The 24080-nt window shown below is 40.9% G+C and overlaps 2 protein-coding genes and 1 pseudogene across 3 annotated transcripts; 2 read left to right on the plus strand and 1 right to left on the minus strand.

Annotated features, from left to right (window-relative positions):
• Positions 1-7622: 7622 nt before the first annotated feature.
• On the plus strand, positions 7623-9714 carry LOC149384656 (HXXXD-type acyl-transferase family protein). The gene is made up of 2 exons (XM_089627387.1): positions 7623-8610; positions 8712-9714. Exons 1-2 carry the CDS (start codon positions 7832-7834, stop codon positions 9241-9243), a joined length of 1311 nt encoding a protein of 436 aa, XP_089483513.1. The 5' UTR covers positions 7623-7831; the 3' UTR covers positions 9244-9714.
• Positions 9715-12321: 2607 nt separating this feature from the next.
• Positions 12322-14313, plus strand: CHLI1 (P-loop containing nucleoside triphosphate hydrolases superfamily protein). Its single transcript, XM_089624992.1, has 3 exons — positions 12322-12592; positions 12665-12777; positions 13159-14313. The coding sequence occupies exons 1-3, from the start codon at positions 12493-12495 to the stop codon at positions 14206-14208; spliced, it is 1263 nt and encodes a 420-aa protein (XP_089481118.1). The 5' UTR covers positions 12322-12492; the 3' UTR covers positions 14209-14313.
• Positions 14314-14539: 226 nt separating this feature from the next.
• Positions 14540-21188, minus strand: LOC149384658 (uncharacterized; annotated as a pseudogene). The gene is made up of 5 exons (XR_016301170.1): positions 20871-21188; positions 15717-15839; positions 15493-15655; positions 14998-15362; positions 14540-14941 (listed from the first exon to the last, which is right to left on the minus strand). The product of XR_016301170.1 is annotated as an uncharacterized LOC149384658 (transcript).
• Between the last annotated feature and the right edge of the window lie 2892 nt (positions 21189-24080).

The raw sequence follows: 24080 nt of genomic DNA on the forward strand, positions 1-24080 counted from the left end.
TTTTGTTAGATCGGAGGATTCAGAAAGCTTGATCATCTTTGGCTCCCTAATTAGATCGTTATCTATTTCGGTGTCTAAAAGAGAAGGTTGAGTGGGATAAATGTAAAAAAGACCATTCATACATGCATCAGTGACAAAAGAATTTGAAAAAGAAATACGAATTCCATTCTTTTTAAACTTTAAATAATAATCTTGCTCGAAAAGTTGAGCAACATATATTAGGTTTTTCCCAAAGGAAGGAACATAATAAACATTATTCAAATTTAAAGTGCGGTCTTCAAAAGACAGCGTCACGGATCCCACAGCCTTCGCAAACACCACGCTCCTATCACCCCACTTGAAGCAGAAGTCGCCATCCTCTAAACATTTGCTTTTCCTAAAACCAGTCAAGGAGCAGCAAATATGGTTAGTAGTAGCGGAGATAATCCACGATGATACGTTATCAGCTACTAAACAAGCTTGGGTTATAAGTACAATACCTTTTTCCTTAGTCTTGAGGTAGGCATGACAATTCCTACGCCAGTGACCAGGCTCATTGCAGTGGTGGCACTTGTCGTTAGACTTGTCCACCTTTGGAGCCTTTGGCGCCTTCTTCTTCTTTTGAACCTTAGGTTGGTTCTTCTTCTTGGCCTTGCGAGGTCTCTTCTTAGATCCAGAGGTGGAGGCAGTAGCATGTACCTCTCCTTGAGCCCTCTTTTTCTTAGTGAGTCCCTCAGCGGTGTGAAGCTCCTTCATAAGCTCGGTAACAGTGTACTCTAGCTTGTTCATGGAGTAGTTCAGCTTGAAGGTATCAAAAGACTCGAGGAGAATTTCCAAGATCATGTCTATTTTAGTCTCCCCATCAATCTCAGATCCAAGGATCTCCATTTCGTTTAGATAACTAATGATCAGCATCATATGGTCTCTAACGACAGTTCCAGCCTTCATACGACAGTTCATAAACTGTCGGACCGCTTGTTGCCTATCTTGACGTCCTTGCCCTCCAAACATCTCATGGAGATTGTAGAGCATATCGGCGGCAGTCTCGATGTCACGATGTTGTTGTTGCAACACATTGTTCATAGATGCCAAAATATAGCACCTCGTAATCTCATCGGATCGAAGCCAGGCCGCCAAGGCGTCTTTCTCCTCTTGTGTCGAATCTTCATTCGTTTGAGGACATGGGGTGGTGAAAACCCATTTGTGCTTGTCGACAGTAAGGACTATGTCGAGGTTACGTTTCCAGTCGACTTAATTTCGCATTCGAGTTTATTCGAAGAAAGAATGGTTGAGAGAGGGTTGAGAGACATTTTGCCTATAAGAGTTGAAACGAGTTTATGATTAGTCTTTGGTTTAGGATTTAAGTTTTTTAACATTTGATAAAATCCAAAGCTGTTATAAACCAAGCGATAATTTACTCCCTCAAGAGAAGGCCGCAAAAAATCTTCATTTATAAGTAAATGACACATCATTAATGCTTAGCCAAGATGTCAATACACCAATTTTGACTGGCCACCTTTTAAATTGGTTTGATCACTCACATCCTTTCGCAGAGCCTCAAGGGAGGATTACTAGGGATTGAGCCTAAGTGTGAAACCAACCACTTAGTCCAAAAGATCAACTTTGAAAAAACAATCCCCCAAGAGGAGGCCTTGTCTTCATCGTCTCACTCTCGGACGTAGCTCATTGAGCAATGATCGAAGCAAAAACGCCATAGAGTACTCTCATTTAAGAGAGGGCCAAAAGAGTTACTCTTAGTCTCATGTTAATTACTTCTTTCATTAGTGTTGGGGATCGTGAGTTACAAACAACAAGTATAACCCTCCCACTTAGTTTTTGTGTTGGTACATCGACTCTTATAAGTTTGGAAACGGATTTTCTAGTTATAGAGCGATAGAGTGGACAACTAGAAAAGAATCCTAGATCTTCATGTTCAGAGCAGTGTTAATGCATAAAGGCACACTTGGATCTTTTCCTATTTTCTATTCGGGAAAGTGCATGCGGGAAGTGTGAACTTCAACTCACTCGAACACTTGAAAGTTTGAGATTACACATCTTTCTAATTTTCGGCTCGTCTACGAGGAGACCTCCCACTCAAATTTTCAAGAGCATATAGATTTTGAACATATGTGACATTTTGAAAACTTATATGATTTGGATAAAAAATATTTTCAAGTTTGAAAGTGAAAACGGTTTTTCAAAATTCAAACTAGTTTTGTAAAATTCAATTTCAATTAAACTTTCAAAAATCAAAACATTTTAATCTTTCACATTATGTTTATAATCTTATAAAAAAACATTTTTTCTCAATAAAATTTTCTCATTAGAGTCCTACAACTCATGGTAGTGGGGCTGAAAATCCGGATTTTAAAAAAAACTGGACTTTCGGAACAGCCGCGCACCTCGGAGTAAAATCGCCATAACTGGCGGCTCCGATGTCCTTTTGACCTAAAACTGGTGGCACGACAGACAGACCTTTAATTTGATTCAAGAATCATTAAATTTCAAATTCTGAGCAGAGAGTTATGCCATGTTTACTGCGGGTTTTACTCGAGCTCGAAGAAAACAGAAATAATTAAAGTTCGGATTTTGAGTGTAACGGCACATTATAGGAAGTTGTTAAAGCTTTTATTTGTATTTTATTAGCATGGTAATAACATGGTATAAAAGAAATAACAACAAACATAAAACTAATCAAGTAAATAAAAGAAACTAGTACGATAAGAAAACTAGTCACAAAATTTACTCGAAATTTTCTCAAAATTAAAAACATGTTTTTCAGTATAAAAAATTAAAAAAATTTAAAATTGATTCTAATGTGTTTTAATAACATCTCAAACTCATAGAAAATCAACATGATTTTTAATTTAAAGGCAAGAGCAATAAATTAAAAAAAATCTAAGAAAACAATTCTAACTTGTCACAAAATTAGTAAACTTTCGAAAACGATTTTCAAGCTCATAATTTTAATTACATGTACATGCATATCTTTGGCCATAGCTTTGATACCATTTGTTGGAATTGATCTAAGGTTAAGAAAAAGTTTAACGCTTCGAGCAAGCGGCGGAATTTAAAAATTTTCTTTAAAACGAGTAAAACGATTTTACTAACTTAGACAAAGAGCAAGTACATGTAAATAAAAACTATTATGAGCATTAAATAATTTACTAACCTTTGAGAAGCTTGAACATTGATGAGCCTTCGGAAGGTTGAAACATTCGTCTCCCCTCGCAACACGTCTCTCTTCTTTCCTCGGGAACTCGAGCAACCATGAAAGTTTCTATCACAATAATCACTTGAGAAAGAAAGGAATTAGTGTGTGGGCACTTTTAAACATGACGACTAAAGAACAAGTCTTAGAGTCGAAGAGCTAAAATACTAGGTCAAATGTGGACCTAGGTGCCAAAAACAAAAACAAAAAGAAAACTAGAGAGAGAAGGAGGGAGAAGTCGGCCAAGGTAGAGAGAGAAGCTCTCAATCTCTAAAACTTTGGATGAATGAAATGAGAAGAATAAGACCTCTACTTATAGGGGAGGGACTACCTTCAACAAAGTAGTTTCCTCTTCTATAGAATATCACATATTTATGAGCAAAATTTGCTACTTACCCCATAGAGTCACACGGCCAAGGAGCTTCTAAAAAGCCCTTGGATTTGTTTCCTTTTATGTTTTCTTCTCCCTTAACTTGTCTTGGCCGATTCCCTCACCTTCGTCTTAGAGGAAATATTTTTACTCTTTTTCTTTTGGCAAGTATCTTGATACATTTATGCACAAAATAATCTCCCTTTTTCTTCTTTGGGTTGGGTGGCCAAGAAGGCCTTCTCGAAGGTATTTCTAGATTTTCTTCACTTGTTCATGACAACATAAAAAAAGCCATTAAGAATTTTCAAGTAAAATTCTATGAAACGAAATTAATCCACAAGGCCCAATGAACTTATCATGGCCGAGCATCAATATGTCATCATATGACATTGTCAAAAAATTTATTAACATTCATTTAATCTTATGTCCAAAAAGACAAAAATACCCTTTTGACAATTTTCGTAAAACTTGTCTCGTTCTTGTTTTGACTTAGTTTCTAGTTTAACTATTCCTACTCGATATGATTTGTGATAGTGACCTCATGGATCCAAATGAACAAAGCTTGAGCTAACATACTTGGACTCAAAAGTTCACAAACCTTTTTCAAGTTTAGCTTAATGTCAACTGACTCCACTAAAGAGTTGACACTGAAAATCTGTCGGTTCAAATGAATTTATTTTCTACTCAAGAATTCAACCTAATTGTAATGAGTGGATCCACTGAATATTATCTATGTTTACCCTTCATGAAAGCATCAGCTAGTCGGGATTTACAAAATTACCATTTTACCCTTCTAGCTTTTATTTCCTCAACTCCTTTGTCGCTTGTGAATAAGTTATAAACAATGTATAGACGAGGAGCTAACAAGTCATATTGTCTCATCCAAAAGAGTCAAGACTCAATTTGGACACTGGCCAGTTCATTTATTCACATTCCAAGGAACAAAGCATGAGGTGATATATATTGCATTTCAGCAATCTTGTACATGAATTCCATATCTATGAGAACTTCACAAGGTTACTCATGACATCTTCACAACTTAGTACTTCACGAATAGGTCCTGTTCAGAATCACATAGTGAGTCCGAACTCTGACTTTCTCAAATGAGAATACGTAAGCTGTGAAATGGCATGTCTCATTTCAGGATTAAAGTAAGCATGATGCAATTCATACATAGTGACTTCGAGGCATAAGAGGTTAAGTTGTTTGTTTTTATCTTGTCTCTAGAAGTGCATTGGTCAATTCAGTACCTTCGGAAGATACCTAGAAGAACTATAGAGTCTCCAACTCTCAATGTCCCATAACCAGACATCATAGATTTTCCTAACAATCGTGCTTAGGTCAATAGTCCTTTGACCCTTAGATTGCGAATATATCGTTTTAAGCAAACTACGAAGAGGTTGTTATTGCAAATCTACATTTGTCTCTTCGTAAGTTGTTAAGTTTGTTTATGGACTAAAGACTAAGGTTTTAACATAAAACTTCAAACAGACAAGGAAGAATGAATGAACGTTTCAACTTTTATTAATAAATAAGCAATTACAAGCAAGAGTCTTCGTGAAACTATATTACATCAAATGTACATAAATAGACACTACTACTCTTCTTGTGGGCACCATTGACAACACGATATTCCTTGAATGATCGATAAATGTTATTCTTACACACGTGTCATTAAGATGGTTATTACCGTTGAGTGATAGACCTAATAATAACACAAGTAAATTGACCGAGCTAAACAAATTCTGAAACTTGAGGTTTAGAAACGACAAGCTCGTTCCATGAAGTCTCAAACATACTTATTATGATAAGGTATGAGCTCAATGTTGAGGTTAAAAGACATTGTCATTAAAAAGACTAAATATTAGACCTTTGACAATGACGAATTATCGAGAATACTAACGAGTGTCGTGAACACTGTAAATTTTTGGAAATAGTGAGATACTTAGTTATTTTAGTTAATTGTAAATCCTTAAAGTCATGTGTGTATTGAATATGCATTGACTAACAAGGATACACAATAAATAACCAAGTAATGGAAAAAAGTCAATAAAGTTCTTATTGAAACAATGTAATCACACTATGGTTAGTAGTGATGAGACCTGAGCATGCACATGTGCAAACTGAAATGGCACCAAGAGATGTACACCATCGAATATGGTGACTTCATGTCTTTAGATATAAAGTCTGGTGTATAGTCTGAAACATGCAATGTGTTAACATGTTCTAAAGTAAATTGATTTATTATGAACAAGTTGACTTGACCTTGAAAGGTAAGTCAGAGAACACTTGCATGAACGCATGGACTGTGAATATATAATGTATGTAAGTCGAATCGACATAATTTGTGGAGTATGATAAAATTGAGAATCCATATGATGGGAATCTCAATCCTGGGTCAAACTTCTGAAACTATCTCTACGATGGCTAAGAGTTAAATGGCTCATGGTAACTTATCTTCTTTGGTCAAAGTGAGAGATTGTTAGGAATATTACCCACTAGAAGATGATGATTACTAAATAAGATAAGAAGTCACTTTATTAGTATAATATGATTAGGAGGTTGAGGTTTGATAAAATTTAGAATCAATAACAACTATCATCTGTAGTCTTCGTATCAAACTGAGTCGCATGTTGGGTACCCGAGTTCGGGCGGTGAACTAAAACAATGTCGATGATTGATATGCGTCTGGAAAGCCTTATCTAAAGTCAGATATGTAGAACATGAGTGAATGTTGATCACTCAGTGGGAGCATTCTACACTTTTGGTAAGTGTACGACTCAGACAAACTTTGGTTTGGATAGATGTGTCGTTTAAGGACCGTTACGACGCACTAGCCGAGGTCGCTTATGATGGTCACAGTGACGCTTGATCTAAATCCTGAAGTAATCACGGACTTCTAGGTCATGTTACTGGGTTCTTTGATTCACCACGTTAAAGGCTAATGAAACACTGACTAAATAGGTGTTTTGGGAAGTCGGGACATGATCGTAGAAGAAAGTGATTTACAGATATGGAATCCAGCCTTCCTGAAAGAAGATAAATGTTCTCTCACCTAAGGATTGATTCCAGAACCGATATATTGCTAGCACTTCCGAAGTTGGCTTACGTTCGGAAGAATCTTTCGCTGGGGAAGCAATTGTGCTTAGGTATATATGTAACGAGAAAGGTATAACGGAACAAATTGACCTATCTAGATACGGGTTGAACCTGGAGGATCATGATCCCCTTCTCGGTTGAGAGGTCTGGACTTCGAGCCCCCTGAGCTGGAGAAATGCATGTCCTTTTATATGTGAAAGTTATCCTCTTTCAACTTAATGCTCATACACTAAATCATTTAAACTTGATCAATAGTGCCACTTATCAAAAGACAAAAAAGATCAAGGGCCGAAATCAATATAAATAAAAGAGGTTGGTCTAAAACAAGGTTTTAAATACCGTTACCGATCAGATACCGATGATCCAAGTTTACTGAGATATCGACTACCGACGGAGATTTTATAGACATTTGAAATACCGCTACTGACGTACCGATCATAATTTTAATGAGATACTGATTACTGACGGAGATACCGACATATATTCTATAAAATGATATATATATATATATATATATATATTAAAATAAAAATCTTAACATATATTAATTTCATTTTATATTTTAAATCATATTAATGTTCTTTATATTTGTGTTTCCTACAATTTCTATGTTTTTTTTTATGAGAACGAGACTTGATATGAATTTATTATGCAATGATTTGTGTACTATAAATGCTTTCTGTCAACACTAATTAAAAATTAAAATAAAAGTAGTAAATATATTTTGCAATAATTTATATTTTTTATTAAAAAAAATAAGATTCATAAAAATTGAACAAAATTTATCGAATTTTAACTACTTGACTCGTGAATTTTATAAATAAATAAAAAATGGACCATATCTTAAAACCAAAAATGATAGACTCTCTTAGATATCGAGTAAAATTTAAACTTTACGATAATCATAAAAATAAAAAAGACAGGAATGCCACTATACCAACCCCGATCAAAGCCCCCGCAATTGACCAAAAAAAAAGACTTGCAAATTGCACACACACTTACCTACCACTCTACAAATCATCAACCTCCGAAATTGACCTCTCTGAAGCCAATAACTCTTTAATTTAATGTTTTTTTTGAAATAGAGCCAATGACTCAGGGATCCGTATAAAAGGTTGGAAATAGAGAAGCTTGGGAGGAGAAGGCAGAGATCGATAATCAAAAGAGAAGAAATGGAAGTGGAAATAAAGGAAAGAAGAGTGGTGGTCCCATGTAGAGTTCCGTTCGAGGAGGAGCACGTACTCCCACTCTCCCACCTGGACAACGACCCCAACCTCCGCGTCTCATTCCGGTACCTCCGCGCGTACTCCTCCCCCGCCGCCGCCTCCGCCGATCCATTCGCCGCCGTCGCCGCCGCCCTCTCGGAGGCCCTGGTCCCGTATTACCCCGTGGCCGCCTCCCTCCGGCCCCGCCCCGACAACCGCCTGGAGCTCCTGTGTTCCGATCTCGGCGTCCCCCTCCTCTGCGCCGTCGCCAGCTGCACCCTCGCCTCCGCCCTCTCCGAGCACGAGAACCTCCTCGACTCCCTGGCCCCCGCCGACGATCCCGCCTCCGTCTGCGCCCTTCAGTTCACCTCCTTCGCCTGCGGGGGCTACGTCCTCGGGGCCGCCATCCACCACTCCCTCTGCGACGGCCTCGGCGCCTCCCTCTTCTTCAACCATGTCGCCGCCCTCGCCCGCAAAGACTCTGCCGCCGCCCCCTCCCCCGTGTGGGGCCGCGACCGCCTTCTTCCCGCCTCTGGTCTCCCACCCCCGCCCGACTCCCCCCTCCGCCACTTTCTGAGCGTCGGGAGCGCCGCGCAGCCCTACTCGCAGCCCATCGGGGAGGTGGTCCGCACGCGCTTCAGGGTCACCGATGCAGTTGTCGACGCCTTCAAGCGCGACCTTCTCCACAAATCCGGCTCCACCTTCACCACCTTCGAGGCTCTTGGAGCTTTCATCTGGAGAGCCAAGTGAGTAAATACGACCATCTTAATTAACTCCTTGATTAAAAACCGAACAATCACATTTCTTACAAGAAAAGGTTGTTTGTCATTGCGATGGGTTAAAACAGAGTGAGGGCGTCGAGAATCGAGGGAGAGAAGACAGTGAAATACGCGTACGCTGTGAACATAAGGCGGGTGGTGAAGCCGGCGCTCCCGCAGGGGTACTGGGGCAACGGGTGCGTCCCAATGTACGTGGCCAGGTCAGCGGGCGAGGTGGCAGAGGGTGCGGTGTGGGAAACGGCGGGGGCCATCAAGGCTAGCAAGAGGAACGTGGCGGACCAGTACGTTCGATCCTTCATAGACTTTCAGGCGGCCCACCACGGGGAAGGCATCAACGCGGGGGACGATGTCAGCGCCTTCACCGACTGGCGGCACTTGGGCCACAACACCGTGGACTTCGGCTGGGGCGGCCCCATCGACGTCGTGCCTATCTCCACGCATCTTCTCGGGGGCCAAGAGCCTTGCTACTTCTTGCCCGACTCCTCCGCTGCTGTTGGAGACAACCCCGGGTTTCGTGTCTCCGTTGCTTTGAGGCGCACCGCCATGCCTGCCTTTAAGGCCGAGATGGACGCCTTTTGTGCCGGTCATTTCAGCTTCTGACTTGAGATGTTAAATTGATCGGGAGAACAATGATGATATTGTTAGAAATATTACTTCAAAATATTTATTTTTCTGGAAAAATAAAACCGACAGCTTAGGAAAAAGAAAATAAAATTACAACACAACAATATTATGAGAGAGGAAAATAAACAAGATGGGAAAGCAAAAGCCGATGACCGTTCGACGGTCTCCTTAAAGTAATATTGCCCTCCCCGTGGGTGCCGAAAACGACGAGCAATTTACCTCCCAGGATACAACGGCGGAAGCGAGAAGAGGTTTGCACCAAACGGACTTCTCCGGCGAACAAAACCTGTAACAGAGCTGAGCACCGACTACAAAAGAAAGAACAATTTCTGGGAGAGAGAAGGAGTTGAGAGAAGCAGTGGAAAAACTGTATATCCGAATGAGATGAGCAAGCCTCTATTAATAAAGGCCAAGGCTACGTCGGTTGAAGTTCAAAAGCGTCCAGCCTTAAAGGCATTTAACGCAGGTTATTACAACCAATTAACACACCGTTTTGAATTCAAAGCCATGCGAACAGTCCAACGTTTTCAGCCTTAAGGCATTATTACACAGCCATAATGCGCACTTAAAGCTCAAAAACCATTGAATTGAAGAATACAAACCGTTGGCTTTAAGTCTCTAACGTACACTTCGTCACTTCGTCCGGTCGAGCTGGAATGACTTCGTCACTTCGTCCAGTCGACATCGCCCAGTCGAGCTGGAATGACTTCGTCACTTCGTCCAGTCGACCTAGCCTAGTCGAGCTGGAATGACTTCGTCACTTCGTCCAGTCGACCAAGCCCAGTCGAGCTGGAATGACTTCGTCACTTCGTCCAGTTCGTCACTTTCTCAGTGTGTCATAAAGCATACTTCAAACATCAATTTCTTATTCATTCTAGCTCCGATTTTGGCAAAATTATAATCGATATTATACCACATTCCGCAAGGAAGAATAATACGAAAGAATTATCAAATTCCGTTGAGTGGACCCCACTCAAACCTTTGCCTAAAAATAGACAATTAAATCTCAACATTGTCCATAATACTCCAACAGATATGTAACTGTGTGATTAATGGGATTCATGTGTACCAAAAGTGGTGAGAAAAATCAATGTGGTCAATTTTTAGTTCTCTCTCTGTGTTCATGGATCGGTAAATTTTGTTATTATGTCTTTCATTTTGTGTCCATAGAACATATTGAATTTGAACACACAAGAGATATGTCACGTTTAATTGAGGTATGGTGATGGGTAAATGTGGCCATATGGGATCCCGCGGGACCCCGTTTCCCGTATTATTGGTACCATGTGGGAAATGGGAAAAACCCATATTATAAAATATGGTACCGGGACTTTTGTCCCGGAACCATCCGGGAAATGGGACGGAACCGGGATCCCCGTTTAGCACCGTTTAGTACCGTATTTTTTATATTGTATTTTTTTAATTGAAAATATATGAATTTTTATTTATTTTTAAATGTATTTATGATTAAAATAAAATAAAATAAATAAATATGGGAAATATGGGAATCCTGGAACCGCGAAATATGGTACCGGGAATTCCCGGTACCGTGGAAAATGGTTCCAGGATTTCCCGGTACCATTTTTTACGGTCCCGGGAGTCCCATTTCCCGCAAAATATGGGACGGGACCAGGGGATCCCATTTCCCGGGTTCCATATGGCCAGCTTTAGTGATGGGGTACTCCTTTTTTTTTTACCGGACTTGCCTCCTAAAAATGTTTTAGAGAGATTTTGACAAAAACATTTCAGAAAAGAAAAAAAAATTATATATATATATATATATATATATATATATACATATATACAAACACATGTATATCAAACTCGAGTATTTAGCAAGGTTTGAAATCTCGCGCGAGATGGGGGTATCTCGCGCGAGATCTCGCGTTTGGGAGGGGTGCGAGAGGGATACGAGTATATCTCGCGAATTTGGTCAAATCTCGCGAAATCTCGCGCCCTATCTCGCGTCTTTAATATCCCCGAATCTCGCCCTCCGGATCTCGTGAAGCTGAAGACCGGATCTGCGTAGATCTCGCCGGATCTCGCAGCGTACCCCCGAATCTCGCGCGCTGGAGGTGTAAAAGTGCTCAAATCTCGCCGTGTACCCCCGATCTCGCGCGGTAAGGTTCGAAACTTTTTTTTTTTAATTTTTAATTTTGAATGGATTGTTGAGTATTTTTTAATGGATTATTGATATGAAGTTATTATAATCCGAATGTATGTAGTAATTTTGAATAATTTGATGATGTTGTTAATGTTGATAGTGATGAGTTTTATTTTATTCCGAATTTAGTTGGTAATTTGAAATTTTGAATTATATGTTGTTAATCACTTAATCTTGAAGTCGTTTTGATTTTGAAATGGTTTATTTTTAAATCCGAATTTAGGTAGTAATTTATTTAATTAAATGTTGTTGTTAATCCGAATTTAAATGGTGATGAGTTTTATTTTATTCCGAATTTAGTTGGTAATTTGAATTATATGTTGTTAATCTTGAAGTCGTTTTGATTTTGAAATGGTTTATTTTCAAATTCGAATTTAGGTAGTAATTTATTTCATGTCTGGAATTTTGTAAACTTTATCCTAAAATTTATATAGATTGTGTATCCTAAACTTATACAAAATCATAATTAAAAAGTTGTTCAAATACCCCGCGGAATACCTTTTTTTTTGCGGTATATCCCGCGAAATGCTGTATACCACACGGTACGAGATACCCCGAACGTTCATCAAATACCACGAGATACCACGGTACGAGACGAGATACCCCAAAAAAAAGTGCGGTACGACCGCGAGATGCGAGATTTTAATCCTTGGTATTTAGAATAGAAGAATGTGAATGAAAGTATATTCTAGTATTAAATTTTGAAATTAAACATTTATACCGAAAGCCAGCACCAGCTTAACTGCGCCAATGATTTAATTCGACTCTCAATACGAGCCACACATTTTTTCTGAGTAGTTTATTCTTTTTTTCCTTCGCTTATTGTATTTGTAAAGAGCTCGTATTTTGAATAAATTAAAAAATAAAAATAAAAGGCGTAGATAGTGACACGACTAAAAGCGAAGAAGCCAGTGTCTAAAATCTATCTTCTTATCCGCAGGATCCGACGCCTCGCGCGAGCCAATAGACTTTCCCTCACTCTCTCACAATGTCAAGCACTTGAACAACAAAACCCAACCACCGTAACTCAAAACCACTTTCTCTTTTTCTTCTTCACTGATATGGCGTCTGTACTGGGCACTTCTTCCACGGCAATCCTGGCCTCTCGCTCACTATCCTCTTCAAAGCCCTCTCTTCCTTCGCTCTCCCTCTGCAATTCAGGTACTTTTTTTCTGCTCTTGTGTTCAAAGTTCAAAGTTCAACCAACCAATGGTTCGTTGAATCGAAAAACAGGTCTGAGTTACGTGAAACGGGCGTACGTAGGCATTGGGGTTCAGGGAAAAGGGAAAGGAAGGTCTCACTTCGCTGTAACCAATGTCGCCACTGAAATCAACCCCGTCCAACAGGTTTGTTTTCGCTCTCTCCTTGTGTATGTATGTGTGTATGTATCTATGTGATTGAATGTTAAGGATTCCATTATCAATTGATGAAAATGCTGGTATTTGATGAAGTATAAGAGCCTATCAGGGAAACAAAGCTTAATGTCCAAAAATGATGACCCAAGATAGATGAGCCTATACAGCCACCATGGAATCCTATATGCCAGTTGATACTGAGATAGAACTTATGATACTACACTACTGACCATAGAATATGTACATTTTGGTGTTTTAGTATAAGAGAGTTTTTTTTTTTTTTTTTTTTTTTTTACGAAAACAAACAAGTGTTGGTTGTTACAAAATTGGTGGTTGATAATGTTGATTTTTATTTATTTATTTGTTTTTTAGGAGCAGAAGAGTGGAAAGGATAGCCAGAGACCAGTGTACCCGTTTGCGGCGATAGTCGGCCAGGACGAGATGAAGTTGTGCCTCCTCCTGAACGTGATCGACCCGAAGATCGGGGGCGTGATGATCATGGGCGACAGAGGCACCGGGAAATCCACCACCGTGCGATCGCTGGTGGACCTCCTCCCGGAGATCAGGGTGGTGTACGGCGACCCCTACAACTCTGACCCAGAAGACCCGGAGTCGATGGGCGTCGAGGTGAGGGAATCGGTGATGAAAGGCGAAGAGCTCTCGGTGACTCTGACGAAGATCAACATGGTGGACCTCCCTCTCGGCGCCACGGAGGACCGGGTGTGCGGAACCATCGACATTGAGAAAGCCCTGACCGAGGGAGTCAAGGCCTTTGAGCCGGGTCTGCTGGCAAAGGCCAACCGAGGGATTCTGTACGTGGACGAGGTCAATCTGTTGGACGACCACCTGGTGGACGTGCTGTTGGACTCGGCGGCTTCGGGCTGGAACACGGTGGAGAGAGAGGGGATCTCCATTTCTCACCCAGCGCGCTTCATCCTGATCGGCTCGGGGAACCCGGAAGAGGGCGAGCTGAGACCGCAGCTTCTGGACCGGTTCGGGATGCACGCCCAGGTGGGGACGGTGAGGGACGCCGAGCTGAGGGTCAAGATCGTCGAGGAGCGGTCGCGGTTCGACAAGAACCCGAAGGAGTTTCGCGAGTCTTACATAGCAGAGCAAGAGAAGCTTCAGAGCCAGATCACGGCGGCGAGGAGCGCTTTGCCTTCGGTGAAGATCGACCACGAGATGAAGGTGAAGATCTCGAGGGTTTGCTCGGAGCTGAACGTGGATGGGCTGAGAGGCGACATAGTGACCAACCGCGCCGCCAAAGCCGTGGCCGCCCTCAAGGGGAGGGACCAGGTCACCGCCGAAGACATCGCCACCGTCATCCCCAACTGCTTGAGACATCGCCTCAGGAAGGACCCCTTGGAGTCCATCGACTCCGGATTGCTCGTCATCGAGAAGTTTTACGAGATTTTCAGCTGAACGATGTCACTAATTAACAGATTCATCCTTTTTTTTTTTTCATTTTCTTTGATATGTAGGCACCAAATTTCATGATCAAGAAATAAATTCATTACTTTTTTTTTTCTTTTTTTGTGAACTGTTCATTTAAGATCAAAGCTTTTCAATTCAAATACATATATATAAATGGGTTCAGATACATACTACTACATTGGGACAATGCTCGTCATCGACAAGTTCTGTGAGGTTTTCAGCTGATGGAAATCACAAAGTTATTATTATTATCTCTGTTGAGTTCGATATGTAGGTTTTCTTTTCCCCGTGTAATGTGCATTGAATAATGCTTTTCATTTCAAATCACGTAAGTAGTACAATTGAAGCAGTAACAGATAATAATTCGAACCCATAAAAAGTAGATTAGTTCAGATTCGGTTTAGGAAGCTTTCCAGAACTTCGGGTGGTTCTCGATGAACGCCGGTGGTCGCTGGAACGCGATCGAGGCTACTTCGATCAAGATTCCAGCTGTCAGAGCCCAAATTACGAATTTCTTATCTCCCTTGAATTCAAAGTCGAAGAAATGGAGAACGTACTTATCCCCATTCCATTCCTTCTCCTCCTCTCTCCTCTTCTCGTCCTTCAGGAACATCTCCAACGGAGCGTCGAAGATCGCTTCCACCTCGGCCGGGTTTAGTGCCGGAACGAACGCTTTCCGATCCCGAAGAAGCCCGATCACCGGAACCACCGTCATACCAATCTGAGCACATAAGACGATCAGAATCGATACGAAAAATTGCCGATATGAGAGATTACCTTTGTGACGTAGGGCTCGGCGACGGAGAGGACGGTGACGAGGGAGGGAGCGAGGCCGATCTCCTCCTCCGCCTCTCTCAGCGCGGTGGCGGAGTCGTCCGCGTCGCCTTCCTCCGCCTTCCCGCCGGGAAGAGCCACCTCGCCGGAGTGCGACGAGAGACTCGACGATCGCTTCGTCAAAATCACGCGGATTTCGCCGCCGTCGCCGAGGAAGAGGCACACCAGCACCGCCGCTCTCTTGCTTCCGCCGCCGGATTTCCCCGCCGGAGGCCGGAAGTGGTTCGCCAGGTTTCGAAGCCTCTCTACCGCGTTGGATTCCATTCTGATTCTGATTGGGTATATCGTAAAAGAAAGTTTTGTGGTTGTGGTGGTTGGTACTCTTAAATACAAATACAAATACAAAGTCAAACTAAACATTTATTTTCAGATCAACACAATATATAAACATTTAGAGCGCGGAAGAGAGTTCGTGACGGTGATCGCTCCAAGCGGCGAGTCTGTGCTCTGGGAATTCCGGCGGTCTTTGGTAGACGAGAGAGGCTGAGGAGATCAAGATCACGGCGGTGAGAGCCCATATCACGTGTTTCTCGAAATCGAAGTAACTGACTATGAACTTCTCTCCCATCCATTCCCCTTCCTCGGCTCTCCGATTCTCGTCCTGAGATCGTCGCCGTTAGTTTCGTTGAATAGAGAAGAAGAGATAAATCAGCAAAGCAAACCTTGAGGAACATTTCGAACGGAGCGTGAAACACTGTTTCCACTTCCGTCGTGTTTGGGGACGGATTGAAGACCTTCTTTCCGCCGGAGAGAAATCCGATTACAGGTACGACCAACACATCGCTCTGAAGAAACAAAAGAGATGGATGTGAATGTGATGATGAGTAATGAGTTTAGAGAATGAGGGAGAAAAGAGAACGATGAGAAAGAGTTTATTCTCTGATCTGATTGAATACACGGAAGCACAAAGGTATTTATACCTTGTGTTGATGAACTACAATAAACGAGATTACAATCAGCTAAACCAAAACCACAACTATACACATGAAACCTGCCACGTCACACATGATCTCCAATAGCCCCCCTCAAGCTCACAGTGGCCTTAGAGGCAACTTTGAGCTTGGAACGCAAGGAAGAGAAAGCCTTACTGGAGATAGGTTTGGTCAACACATCAGCGAGCTGGTCAACTGCTGGAACATGCTTGACTTGAACAAGGCCTTGAGACACCTTTTCACGAACAAAGTATAGATCCATTTCAACATGCTTTGTACGAGCATGAAGTACTGGATTTGCAGCTAACATCACAGCACTCACATTGTCACACCAAACATCCGGGACACGAGACTGCGAAAGACCAAGCTCATGAACCAAGGACTGAAGCCAAGTGATCTCAGAAACAACACCAGCAAGACTGCGAAACTCAGCCTCAGCAGTTGAGCAAGAAAGAGTATGTTGCTTCTTAGAACTCCACGAGACTAGATTACAGCCCGGAAAAACACAATGACCAGACGTGGAACGACGATCATCTTGATCATTTCCCCAATCAGCATCACTAAAGCCTGTGACATTGAAGTGATCTGAACGAGAGATCTGTAACCCATAATCCAGCGTGCCAGAGAGGTATCGAAGTATGCGCTTAACTGCAACCCAATGAGCTTGAAGAGGTGAATGCATAAACTGGCACACACGATTGACAGAATAAGCGAGCTCAGGACGGGTAATAGTCACGTATTGCAAACCACCAACAATGCTCCTATACAATTGTGCATCGTGAACCACATCACTACCATAGCCAGTCAACTTCAAACCACTAGTCATTGGAGTGGAACAAGAGCGAGCATTTTGCATCTTGGCCTTGCAAAGAAGATCCTTGATGTATTTGGTTTGACACAGAAGCAAACCATCAGGCGATGAGATGACTTCAATCCCAAGAAAGAAGTTCAAGACACCAAGATCTTTAAGGGAGAAAGTAGCACTCAATTGCTTAATCACCATCTCAACCTCAGCACTAGAACATCCCGTAACAAGGATATCATCAACATAAACAACCACCAGGACTTGTGACTGAGAAGTTCCTCTCATAAACAGTGAAGGATCAGTCCGAGAAGCCTTGAAATTTAGCTGAGTCAAGGCACCCTGTAATCTTCCAAACCACGCCCTCGGAGCCTGTTTAAGGCCATAGATCGACTTCAACAATTTGCAGACTCGTTGAGGGTAATTAGGATCCTCAAACCCTTGTGGCTGAGTCATGTAAACTTCCTCAGTGAGTTCAGCATTCAAAAATGCATTATTCACATCGATCTGCCGTACAGTCCAACCCTTTGTCAAAGCAACGGAGATGATAGCTCTGATCGTAGTCGGCTTGGCCACAGGACTAAACGTCTCATTATAGTCAAAGCCAGGCACTTGAGTATAGCCCTTAGCCACTAGACGAGCCTTGTACTTATTTAGAGAACCATCAGGATTCTGCTTGATAGTAAATACCCATTTACTACCAATAGCCTTTCGATCAGCAGGTAAGTCTGTCAAGTACCAAGTCTCGTTTCTCATCAATGCTAGATACTCAGAGTTCATAGCAGAGAGCCAGTGACTGTTGTTGATAGCCTCACCCACAGAGCCAGGGATAGTAGTAGCAGAGTAGACTTTAGGTACACTAATCCCAGACTTGGCTCTAGTGATCATGGGGTGATCATTGATAGGCACAACCGGTGCAGAATGCAATTGTAGATCCTACTGAGCGACCATATCAGAGACAGCACCAACAGGAGATGGACCTGCAGAGTTAGAAACTACAGATGGAGTGGAATGGTTTTGCACATGCACATGTGGACCGGACTGAGAAGGAAGAAGATGAGGAGCAGAAGACTCATTTGGCTGACACTGAGAAAGGATAGAAGATTCTTTTGGTTGAGAGACACGAGGAATGGATATTGGAGGACCATTATGTAGGACTGAATCAGGAACAACACTGCCAGAGGGAAACAACTTTGTATAAGGGAAAAGATTTTCATTAAAAATAACATCACGAGAGACATAGATCCTACCCTTCCCATCTAGACACTTATAGCCTTTATGAGTCAAGCTAAAACCAAGAAAGACACATTCAGTGGACCTGAAAGATAGTTTATGGTGATTATAAGGTCTAGTGTTTGGATAACAAGCACAACCAAAGACTCGGAGCAGACTATAGTTTGGTTTTTGATGAAATAAAGTCTCCAAGGGAGTGCTGTTAGAAAGAACAGGGGTAGGAAGTCTATTGTGAAGATATACAGCTGTTTGGAATGCCTCATCCCAATATCTAAAGGGTAAGCCAGAATGAGCGAGAAGAGTGAGACCATTCTCCACAATATGCCTATGTTTACGTTCAACTAGACCATTTTGCTCATGTGTGTGAGGACAAGGACACCTATGTTGCACACCAGATGACTCTAGAAACTGAGTGAAAGGTCTGAACTCACCTCCCCAATCAGATTGCACACACTTGATCTTATAGGGAGTTTGAAGTTCAACTTGTGACTTAAACATTTTGAAGGTTTCTAGAGCCTCAGACTTGGCCTTGAGAAGGTATATCCAGGTGTATCTAGAGAATGCATCAACAAAGGAGATGTAATATTTATAGCCATTCCTAGACAGTGTTGGTGATGGACCCCAAAGATCTGTGTGTATGAGTTGCAGTGGTTCAGTGTATTTGGTTTCAGAGGATAAGAAAGGAAATTTGTGTATTTTACCATAACAACAAGCACGACAGATATCAACATCTTCTTTATTTATTGAACATGGAATATGACACTGATTTAAGACCTTTTGAACTACTTTACAGGAAGGATGTCCTAGACGATAATGCCATAACTTGTAAGAGGCAGAATTTGGCAACTTAGCAGAAATCAAAGCATTACAAGACTGAACAGAATTTATTAATGACTGTTTTGTTGTACCAGACAAAGTTGACTGCTGTACTGTGGAAGACTCAGTGACTCTAGACGAATTTGGTAGCTCTCCTAGCCTAATTTGCGTCTTGTCAAACACATAAAGTCCGTCCTTAAGCCTGCCTTCCAATAGAACCTTCTTGGAAATCTGATGTTTGACAAAACAATTGAAGGAGTGAAACTCAAAGAAAACACCATTATCAACACAAAACTTAGACACACTAAGAAGGTTCTTTGTGATTTCAGGAACATGAAGAAGAGACTTTAGACTGAGAGTTTGGGATGTAAAAGGAGACTGAAATGAACTTTGTCCAACATGTGTAATATGCAAACCCTTACCATCTCCAATGTGAACTTGCACCGGTCCAAAGTACTCCATCTTGTCTCCAAGTTCTGTGCATCAGCTGTCACATGATTCGTGGCTCCAGAATCAGGATACCACTCACCATCAGGATTGTACCACTGTCCTTCGTAAGGACCTGCGCTGTACCAGCTCGAATCCTGTGCATCTTCAGCAGAGATAGTGAGAGCTGCAACATGGCCTTGTAGAGCTCCACTAGACTGGCCTTGGTTGGATGAAGCAGCAAGCTGAAGCTGAGCTGGTCCTTTGAAGGTCTCATCGAACCTATAGAAGCACTGAAGCGCAAGATGACCGAGCTTGCCACAAACTTGACACTGCGGTCGAGAATTGTTGGTGAAACCTCTGCCAGATCCTCCGCGACCTCTAGAACCTCCTCCTCTAGAATAAGTACCTCGATTCTGAGAGCCTCCTCGAAAATGAGGTTGAAACTGAGAATAACCACCTCTAGAGAAGGATTGTGGACCAGAATGATAACCTCCTCCAAAATAGCCTCCAGATCCACGATATCCTCCACCGCCACGACGCCAGTCAGAGGAATAAGGCACAGACGAGTAATTGACACTCATTCCAGGAAATTTGGAGTTGTGAACATCGAGGTTATCATTCTTGCGTTCAATTCTGGCTTCTTGTGACAAAAGAAGTGCTTCTATCTCATCAACGGAGTGAATATCATTTCGAGCGATCGTCGTGAGCACAAAAGTCTCATATTCATCAGGTAATCCTTCGCAAATAGCATCCACATGCTCCTGAACAGAAAACTTCAAGCCAACCAGAGCAAGTAGATCTACTAATTTCCGAACTCGAAGCAAATATTCGTTCATCGTGGAATCATTCTTCTTTGTTCGTTGCAACTGAAGCTTGAATTGCGCAATTTTTGCCTTGATCTGAGCAGCAAAGTAGGTCTCAAGAGTTTTCCATACTTGAGATGAAGACTCACAGCTCACAACTCGAACAAGCACATTCTCCGTCATCGACGCAAGGAGCCATGAGACAAGTAACTGATCTTGCCTTATCCAAAGTCTGTACTCTGGATTCACTTGTTCTGGATCTTCATCGCCTTGGTGAAGATACTTCTCTGGAATCGTAGAGCTTCCTAGAAGAAATTCCTCCAGGTCATGACCGCGAACAGTGGAGAGAATCTGCTTCCTCCACACAAGAAAGTTGTTCAGATCAAGCTTGATTGAAATGTTGTTGTTGAAGATAACTGGATTAGATCGCTGAGAAGAGACTCCATGATCGGAGACGTCACCGAACTCTGTCGTTGAGCTTGCCATAGATCAGAGGAAAGAATGATCGGAAAAAAAAATCGATCAGATCTACACAGAAAATTCTGATACCGGAGATGGCTCTGATACCATAATGAGTTTAGAGAATGAGGGAGAAAAGAGAATGATGAGAAAGAGTTTATTCTCTGATCTGATTGAATACACGGAAGCACAAAAGTATTTATACCTTGTGTTGATGAACTACAATAAACGAGATTACAATCAGCTAAACCAAAACCACAACTATACACATGAAACCTGTCACGTCACACATGATCTCCAATAATGAGAAACTGTATTTCAAAATCTTGTTTGTTTTCTGACCTTGGCGATGAAAGGTGCGAGAATGGCGACGACGGTGACGTCACGGGGGTCCAAACCGATCTCTTCCTCGGCCTCTCTTAGGGCCATTTCGACGTAGCTTTGATCGCCTTCCTCAACTTTCCCGCCCGGAAGTGAAACTTCGCCAGAGTAAGTGGAGAGAGTTGAAGTTCGCTTAGTGACGATAACTCGGAGATCGTCGTTTTCGTCTTCGAAGAGGCATACCAAAACGGCTGCTCGCTTCCGAATATCTGCAGCTAACCGCGGTGGTTTGTGTCTCCGGAAAAGACGAGCCATTGACTCGAGGCGGGCTGAAGCCATTTTTCACACCTTTTTCAGACTGGCCATAACATAGTTAGCCAATTCCAACTTTAACAATAGGTCGCCAGATTTTGGTTTTTTTTTTTTTCTCCTCTTCCCTTTCTTGCGTCATCTTCTCTTCTCTCTCTTTTTTTTTCTTTCTTTCTTTCGGACGTTACTCTCTCTCTCTCTCTCTCTCTCTCTCTCTCTCTCTCTCTCTCTCTCTCCCTCTCTCCCTATATATATATATGGGTCAAGCGGCTATATAACCAAATAGAACTTAAACTTTTGCAAAATAGCCATAGTTTGTCAACTATAAGCAAACTAGCCAAAATAAGATTAATCTAGGTTGGATTAAATTTAATCCCAACGAACTATAAAGACATAATGTAAGGTTTATGACGGTTGGATTAAAATTAATCGAGGCAGGATTAAATTTAATGACAATCTGAAAATCGAGGATCTGAAGCAGAACCGAAACATCTCCTTCTTCGGCGACATAATGTAAGGTTTATGACGGTTGGATTAAAATTAATCGAGGCAGGATTAAATTTAATGACAATCTGAAAATCGAGGATCTGAAGCAGAACCGAAACATCTCCTTCTTCGGCGACGCGATTCTTGCGTCCTCGACGCTCGCGATGTTCCCGATCGCTCCGACGGCGGCGGCGAAACCGGATCGCTGCGGGAGAAGACTCGACGGTCTTAGGGCGCCTTCTTCGAAGACGATTCTCCGAGCAACGTCGTCACCGGAGGCGGCGATGACGGAGACGGCGAGGGCGGCGAGATCGCGGAGGGAGTGGTGGTCGAGGAGGACGAAGCCGATTCCGCCGATGAGGATGAAGTCGATTCCCCCGGCGGCGAGAGTGAAGCCGATTCCGTCGATGAGGACGAAGCCGATTCAATCATCTTTCTCTGATTAAAGTTTTTGAGAGATGGCTATTTTACCAAACAAATGAAACTATGACTATTTTGTAAAAACAATAGTTTGAGATTGGCTAGTTCATACCATTTTTCCTATATATATATATATATATATATATATATAATAGTATTGATTACTATAAAATATTTTACTGGAATACGTACCTTTACACATTATAAATAAAACAACATATTTTTTTCTAAAAAAAAAAGAAGAAGCATACTAACATATATATATTATGTCAACCAACATACCTTATTATTATTATTACTGTATATATATCATAATAATAATTACTATTGATATTTATATTGCTATATCACGTATATGTACATAATAAAAAAAATAAAAATTATTACTATTAAATATATTTTACTATATCATCATGGTATATATTAGAATAACATATATTATTTTAATCAATATTAGTATAAGTTATTATCTATTTGGAAAAGCTATGTCGCATTATGCATAGATTTATATGTTACCATTTAATATCTATTACATTTTTTGTAATTTGTTTATGTAACAATCATACAATCTGAATATAAATATAAGCTACTTTTTTATTTAATATTTTATTTTGTCTTTAACTTAAAAAAATATCAAAATTTAATTTCAATTTATTTTAGTTGATAAAAAATTTGGTCCATAACACTTTTAAAATTTTTGATATGATGAGAAATTATGCAATAGATGTTAAAATCATTGAATCATCAAGACAATAGAGTTTTCTTTTAACATTTTGTAATTATATTATTTGTTAAAAATTATTGACAACAATTTTACTGATCTTAATTTTATAAAATTGAAAACTCTTCGTATCCATAATATATATATATATATATATATATATATATATATATAATAAATATAATAATGATCTATGACATATATAATCCATAACATATATCCATAATCCTCCATAACATATATAATAAGGAGCTAGGCTCCTTCAACTTTCATCTATGGGTGACACGTGGCATTATTTTAGTCAATTTTTTTTTGTGACCTTCACTCTTGTTCTTCCCACTTCTTCTTCCGATGTAATGGGTTATTCTAAAAAAAAACTTCAACAATATGCTTTAACTCAGCGGGAGATTCAGGGGGTTCAACGAAAGATGATTTGGAGACCTTCCCACTTCTTCTTTTTATTTTCAGCAACTTTAACAAGAAGCTTTAACTCAGCGGGAGATTCAAGTATTCAACGAAAGAAGATTTGGAGACCTTCCCACTTCTTCTTCCTTGTTATTTTCAGCAAAATAAAAAATTGGTCCTTACTCTCTAACAAGAAGCTTCAACAAAGATTCAATAGGAAGTTTCAGCGGGTTCAACGAAAGCAAATTTGGTGACCTTCCCACTCTCTCTTTATACATTTTTCCACTTATTCTGAAGAAAAAAAATTACTTGACCATAAGCTTTGGCAACTTTTCAGCGGGAAGATTCGGAAATAATCCTGAACGAGAAGCTTCAACAACGATTCAGCGGGTTCAACAAAAGAAAATTTGGTGACCTATCAACTCTCTCTTTTTATATTCCCGCTTCACCATAGTCAGACTTCGTTCTTTGATTGTTAATAAAGTTGGTTCGATTCCTGTGTTGCATTGATTTAGCAGGAAGATTTTCCCGAGTGGATTCGCCGCCGAGTCGTACGAGAGAGTGGTTGAATCGGCGATCGAACAATGATTCAAGAAGCTAATATTTGCGGCCTCGCGAGTCTATAATTTCTTTTTTTCCTTTATCGCAAGGTCTCCTTTTATTTATTTTCCTAAAAAATAATCCAGATTGTGGACATTACATTTTGTAGACTATTGAATAATTTACATTTTGTAGACTATTGAATAATCAGTATCATTGTAGATATTAAAATTTTGTAGACTATTGAACTGACCTCCATCATAGTTATCAGGCTTACTTTTTAGTTAGCAATTAAACTGCCCAAATTGTAATGTGATTGAATTTTAAGATGTTCCCTACCTTTTTTTTAT

Source organism: Urtica dioica, chromosome 9 (assembly GCF_054948205.1).
Source record: "Urtica dioica subsp. dioica isolate 48M chromosome 9, U.dioica_male_clone48M_v1_H2, whole genome shotgun sequence".
Taxonomy (NCBI): Eukaryota; Viridiplantae; Streptophyta; class Magnoliopsida; order Rosales; family Urticaceae; genus Urtica; species Urtica dioica.

Bases quoted from the DNA above. Each gene is read 5' to 3' on its own strand.
- LOC149384656 (XM_089627387.1), top strand. From the start codon at position 7,832: ATGGAAGTGGAAATAAAGGAAAGAAGAGTGGTGGTCCCATGTAGAGTT. The intron at 8,611-8,711 runs GTGAGTAAATAC...GGGTTAAAACAG, and splicing joins GCTTTCATCTGGAGAGCCAA to AGTGAGGGCGTCGAGAATCG.
- CHLI1 (XM_089624992.1), top strand. From the start codon at position 12,493: ATGGCGTCTGTACTGGGCACTTCTTCCACGGCAATCCTGGCCTCTCGC. The intron at 12,593-12,664 runs GTACTTTTTTTC...ATCGAAAAACAG, and splicing joins GCTCTCCCTCTGCAATTCAG to GTCTGAGTTACGTGAAACGG. The intron at 12,778-13,158 runs GTTTGTTTTCGC...TTTGTTTTTTAG, and splicing joins AAATCAACCCCGTCCAACAG to GAGCAGAAGAGTGGAAAGGA.